The 6,649-nt window shown below is 35.3% G+C and overlaps 2 protein-coding genes across 2 annotated transcripts; both read right to left on the reverse strand.

Annotated features, from left to right (window-relative positions):
• Nucleotides 1–240: 240 nt before the first annotated feature.
• On the reverse strand, nt 241–1,750 carry LOC134818406 (uncharacterized). The gene is made up of 4 exons (XM_063827928.1): nt 1,678–1,750; nt 1,179–1,342; nt 798–866; nt 241–682 (listed from the first exon to the last, which is right to left on the reverse strand). The coding sequence occupies exons 1-4, from the start codon at nt 1,727–1,729 to the stop codon at nt 641–643; spliced, it is 327 nt and encodes a 108-aa protein (XP_063683998.1). The 5' UTR covers nt 1,730–1,750; the 3' UTR covers nt 241–640.
• A 2,799-nt stretch (nt 1,751–4,549) lies between these two features.
• LOC134818604 (uncharacterized) lies at nt 4,550–5,973 on the reverse strand. Its single transcript, XM_063828247.1, has 4 exons — nt 5,904–5,973; nt 5,567–5,733; nt 5,288–5,356; nt 4,550–4,873 (listed from the first exon to the last, which is right to left on the reverse strand). The coding sequence occupies exons 1-4, from the start codon at nt 5,953–5,955 to the stop codon at nt 4,832–4,834; spliced, it is 330 nt and encodes a 109-aa protein (XP_063684317.1). The 5' UTR covers nt 5,956–5,973; the 3' UTR covers nt 4,550–4,831.
• Nucleotides 5,974–6,649: the final 676 nt, after the last annotated feature.

Genomic DNA, 6,649 nt, shown 5'->3' on the forward strand with positions numbered 1-6,649 from the left:
CTATGAATGACGTTATATCTATAATTTCCAATATTGCAATATGCAGTTATTATATGGTTGAGAGTTTGCTGGTGTCCCCTTAGTATTAATAAATATTGTCCGATTCCTAATCATTTCTTTTGGGTGATTCCATTTAATTATAATATAAAGTGGTGGGTTTATTGTAATGTCTTTATTTTCAGAATCGGGGTATTCAAATCTATATTCGATAGTCGTCGAATACAAAAGAAAATTGGAATGTAACTTTTGATAGAAAATTTAGTATTCTTTGACTATAACTTTTGACAATAACAATCTTAATAGATTAACGTATACAGATATACTGGCACTGCACAAATGAACATTTTAAATTGCACAAAAATCAGTTATATTATAACACACCGTTGCTATCCATAATTTATTTAATGTTTTCACTTCTAAAAGTTGAAAGTATGATTCAGCAATATTTAAAAACATAACAATTCTAATAACGTAGCTAAGGTCCTAAAATACTAATTATCTAAAGCTGTATAATCGTGCTCCACGTTTATTTTTTATGCTCTTTCAGAAGGCAGGATTTGACGAATTTATCATAATTCCAAATACTGACAATTCCTGAGTCCTACTGTTAGAATCACTTCATCGATGGTAGTAGTTAACTTTATGTTCGAGCAACGCTTGCCCCGGGAGTCACCTTTATTTGCTGCAATGATTAACATATGATTAGATGATATCTAAGAAGCTGGCAAGTGGCACTGGATTAATTTGCCTTACATTTCACACGTTTTTATTCTTAGTATTAACTGAGGCGAACTGACCTGAGCTAGTTGCACTATAGAACAAAAACCGCAGAAAAGTGTCATTAACACATCTTCAGTACACGATCCCTGTAAGTGTAATGAATGAGATTTAGCAAAATTGAAAATGTCTGGGACTTTAATTAGGCGTTTTAATTATATTTATAATGTTTGCAGCATCAGTGAAAATATCGCAAACAGATCATTGCATGTAGAGTCCTGAAATTTGTCATTGTAAATGATTAAAACTCTAAAACCGTAACAGTTTTGAAGTTGAACAGTTTTACCGGCGGACGGCGGTCATATGTATTTTCAAACTCTGCAACATTTATATTAGACTGATTTTGAGAGGAAACCAGACATCTTATTATTATATCAAGACAAGGCTAGTATAGTAATTACCATAATTCCATGCTGTTCTCTCATGGCCATTCTTGTATTTACAAAGCAGAATATGTTGACAAGAGGAACGAAGAAGAGGATAGTTCCGAGAGCACAGCTAGCAGTTCCGGCTGCCTCGGTGATTGTTCCGAACGTGTAGCAAGGAAGAAAATAGGACATCAAACCTGAGTGTTTCGAAAATTGGTTGACTCGAGTAAAGGTATATTTAACCAACTGCATATTCTGCAGTTGTGGTAAATTTTAGCTTATTCGAGTACAAAAAAATTGAAAATGGTTATAATAAGCTCAATTATATAAATATAATGAAAACTGGCCACGGGCCTAAATATTACATATCAATCAATTACAATTGATTAACATTACCAATATTAAAAACTGTCCAAAATATCTAAGAAAGTATTCTCTAGCCAAAAGGCTCAATATTTAAATCTTATTGAGCTTATTGCATGTGCAAACTGCAACAATTTTTGTAAATTTATAAATCAGTGCAACAACTTACATGTTCCACAGTCATCAAAACAGCCAAAAAGACCGTGTGCAAATTCACCCATTTTGTAGTTCCTTTCAAAAATAATATTGATATTTATATTTATTTATGAACGGACGTTTTATGGAAAACAATTAATATTTTATAGCGTGAAGCATACCATTGGCATTAAATTTATAAATATGAAAACTTGTTAACTGGAATTCTATTTTTAAAAGTACTATACCAAGCGCTGTCAAAACGTAAATCATTCATTACACGCGAACGAAAACACAAAACAATGTAGTGAAAGAAGCTCGCAGGTTTTAGCGGAGTTTTAGCGCGCAGGTTTAAGCGGAGTTTTAGCGCGTCTCTGTTTAACAGCATCTAGCACGTGTTTAACTTGCGCGTGGACTGCCATGCGTGGATGGAGAGTTGAGAGTGCGCACGATATACAATATATCTGATATCTCCGCCAAAAGTACAAAGTACATCCAATTTGAATTTTGATACGTATGAAAATTGAAATATGTCTATAACTTGCTTGATTGTGCACTAAGTTGGCGTTCCTAGACCAAAATTGAACGGGGAATCATTTAAGATCACTTTCGAGGCCCATCGACAAAATCTTTCTACGCTTTTGTGCTTTTTATGGAGAAATACGTCCGCTCCTACTAAATCGCTCGCCCAAATTTTAAGAAAATTCTTGTAAAAAGGCCCTTTGGGCATGAAAGTGATCAATATTGGTGTATTTTAGGACGCTGATTCCGAATCACCCCCCATGACGTAGGGTTAAAATGCTTCCCTGGAGAGCTGTGGGCAAAAAAACCCGTTTTGGTCACGTGATTTTACATACGTTGCATGCCACTTTTCGTGCGCCGCCGAAGGCTAGTAAAATACAAATTCGATTGTTTTGAGCCCGGGTTAGGGTTAGGGTTGTGGTAAGGGTTATGGTTAGCTTCGGGGTTATGGTTAGGGTTAGGGTTGGGATTAGGGTTTATGTAAAACCGTTTTTTTACGGCTGCAAAACCATAAAAACCAAAGTCACGTCGGGTGAAATTTTTGGGCGAGCGAATTATAAGTAAATACGTTTAATTGACGATGTCAATTCATGGCAGCTCGGCGCGGCACAGTAGCGCATCTCGCCGATCTAGCCAGAGAAGCCTTATTAAGTGCGCGGCGCGGCACAGTAACGCATCGCGCTACAATAAATACGTCAGTAGCGTTTTTGAGCTTGTTATTATTATTCTCTTTCAAAAGTATTCCAAGTGATTTGTATAAGAGCATATAATAACTTTGTTGTTTGTATACATTACCTGGATCATGGAGACCTCAGGCTATAATCATGTTCATAAACATGATATAGAGATTCGGCGGAATGACAGGCTGAGCGCGGCCCAGTAAATCAGTAATGTTTACATTGCAAAATAATTTATCTCGATTCATCATCATGAATTGATTCACGATGTCAATCCTTCGCATCTCGCCAAACTGCATACGTGGTTGCGAGAAGCATTATTTGATGCGCGCGCGACCCAGTAGTGCATCGCGCTACAATTTACATCATACATAAACTCTAATCTCAACTCTAACCCTAGCCATAAACCCGAACGAAGCTATCCTGTATCCCATATCCACAACCTTCTACTTTAACCATTAACCCTAATGCCTAATTGCTAATTAACCCGGCCCTAACACTAACAGTTAAGTTACTGGTAACCGGTGCTCGAGCCCTAAGTGCTCAGTAATCGAATTTGTGTTTTACAATTTACTAGCCTGTCACGTGACAAAAATATAAAATAGTTTTTTGTCCATATCTCTCTAGTGAATCATTTTTATTTTACGTCATGACATGGGATATTGATTCGAAATCAGCGTCCAAAAATTTACCAAACTACTATTAGATTACTTTTTCTTAATTGACGATGTCATTGTCAATCCTTCCACCTTCGCAGCTCGGCGCGGCCGGCCCAGTAGTCAGTAGTGCATTGCGCTACAAACTTTTTTGTTTCACTTACCTGCCACCTGTGGTCAGCCTGGCCTGGGACCCTAGGCTATAATTTTCATAAACATAAAATAGAGATTCCGGATTAATGATTAAGCGGGATGACAGGCTAAGCGCCGCTCAGTAAAATGTACCCGCTCGAACTTTAAGTTTAAGGTTTTATGTTTTAGATTATTGATTACGCACGGACGGTTATATTTTTATAAATGCCTTTTGATCATGCCCAAATCACCATTACAGTAAGTCCTTGACGGATGTTACTCGTCTAAATTTCTTCGAAGTAGCGCACGCTGCTTTCTTCTCGAAATGGCCCGATGGACGTGCTACGAAGTAGCGCGCGCCGGGCCAAACCATTAACAATGGTCAAATTTAAATAAGTCCCCAAACGGACCAATTTTGTCAACAATCAAACCTTCACAAAGTACATTCAATATTAAAGTTTAACATATGCAATATGAGAAATTTGTATATTGTATGATGATGATGAATGATTGTTTGTTTCTTTACTTGCTTACTTGGTATTTATTATGTCTTTTATTTTTATTTTAGTTTCAAACGCGATTCCAGACTCACGAGGAAAAATTTTCGCGGTCAAATCTTTGCACAGCTAAAATTACCCACATTTCGGTAGTTTTCAAATACATTATAAATATACAGTTGTCACTGTCAGTAACAAGTAATATCCTAATTTACTGCGGAGTACTTTGGGAGAAAGGAAAAAGCCGCGGTAAATCGGGGTTTACGAAAAATCAGGGTTTTGATTATTTACACTTTTACAATGTACAATTACATTATGTATGTTTTTGTTAAGCCTTATTTGGGGGAAGAAATGGCCGCGGTAAATCGGGGTTAGCGGGAAATCGGGGTTTTACTGTGTACTATATATATAGACTGTAGACGTAGTTGTGAAATGTGATAATAACATTACAATTAACTAAATAACAACAATTAACAACAACATACTAACGTATTACCCATTATAGTTATACTCAAAAAGGCGAGTCTTCATCTAAATTTAATGTAATCTAATAAGTAATTATACTCAATGACACAATAATTGATTGAATATAATGTTAGTTGGGCTGAATATGGCTGCAGTAACAGCTCGTAATTCTTTAGGTAAGGGTGCTTCATCACTACAACAAGTAGAATTGTTTCATCACTATAAGCAGAAGCTAGTAGTTATGCTCGAGAAACCCCTGCTCCGGGACCTGCTTTTACTTGCTGCAACGATAAATGAGCTGTTATTGGACTGTTATAGATACAAAATATTTTATACAAATTTACTCGTTATTTTAACTTTAATAAAAAATTAACATTAGTACTTAAATGTAAAAATTACTGCAACGCTAAATTTTAATTTTAACCTTTCAAGAGGTTATTGATTATATTTTAAACAATTCTACGTTCAGATAGGTAAATCAAGCAGTTCGATGAAAATCATATTTAGCATTGGCAATATGAAATATTATTATTATATATATATACTAGTACTATATATTGCAATATGAAATAAATTGCATGTTTTCCGTTTATGTGTCTTAAAATTGAACCACAATTAATAAACTTTAGACTTAATTGATTAGCATTCTATTCTTATCAAGTTATCTGACGACACGAAAGTACAAAACATCTAACCTGTGCTTCTTGCACTAGAGCACAAAGAGAACAGCAGCAAATAGCCAACAAATCGCTAACTAACGATCCCTGTAATGAGCGAGATTTAACAAAATTGAAAATTTAATTAGAATCTGAAACTTTAATTGCATATTAGGCGTTTTAATTATAATGTTGGCAGCTCATCAGTGAATATATAATTGAAGAGTGAGAAGGGAAAATGAAAAATTATGAATTATGCTGGCGGGTAATATTGGTATAACAAGATTTATAAATACTTCCATTAGCAAGGCTGGTTACCTCTATTCCATGTTGTTCCCTAATTGCCCCTCTTGTTTGAATCCAGCAGATAATATTCAGCAGAGGAATGAGGAAGAAGATACCTCCGATCAAACAAGAACTAGCGGTTCCAGCTGCCTCGGCGTTTTGTCCGAATGTTACACAGGGCACGAACCACGCGATAATACCTAAACTCAAGAAATTAATACTGGAAGATTATAATTTAAACCTCAATTTGAACAATGATCACATCCAGTAAAAAAAAATTAAACTACAAACAAACATATGGACATTCTTTAGATTGCAAGCTTATAAGATCATAAGAAAATGATAATGATTTTCCTGTGCTACAACTCACATGTTCCAAAGTCATCAAAGCAGCCCAATAGTCCGTGCGCCCAATCGCCCATTGTGTAATACTAATAGCTTTGGAAATATTATTGATTATTGACAATATATGCATGACCATGAGGATGCTTAATCAGGCCATCTTAAATTGTCAATTAATCGGTTATAAGTCTTAACTAATTATCAACAATCTAAAAAAGGTTCCCTAGCTATCCTAAGGGGTGGGACATGTTTGAACTTTGAGGTGAAATAAAACATGAGAAAAAAAACTGGACAGTAGCAAGGTAAAGAAGTTGGCGGCAACGGGCCGAAATAAAGCAGTAAACTATATTCAAAAGAGAAAGTTTCACTATGAATGGTATAAGGATCCTGTACTTAATGATAGGGATCATAAGGCTGCAGAGTGTGGATGCCTACAAGTACATATTACATATGGATATTGTATATGATATAGGGACATGGCTAGTGTAAAGTTTTACAGCGCTATATTTTGAATGCAGTAATACCGTGAAATTTTGATTTCAGTATGAAAAAGCAATTGTACTATCAGAAAGTATGGCTCGATCACCCAGTTACTTGTTCAAATTATAATTAAAATTTGCACGATCGCATTACTAATGTCTTATACTATTTACACGACCAAACGATCGTGCAAAAAATGTTCATCAAATACAAAAAATGTTCATTACAAATAACAAAGTGAATTGAGTTTAAGGATTGTTTCAAAACATATTTGATATCTTGCGTGGCATATGA

Source organism: Bolinopsis microptera, chromosome 7 (assembly GCF_026151205.1).
Source record: "Bolinopsis microptera isolate Bmic1 chromosome 7, MBARI_Bmic_1.0, whole genome shotgun sequence".
Classification (NCBI taxonomy): domain Eukaryota; kingdom Metazoa; phylum Ctenophora; class Tentaculata; order Lobata; family Bolinopsidae; genus Bolinopsis; species Bolinopsis microptera.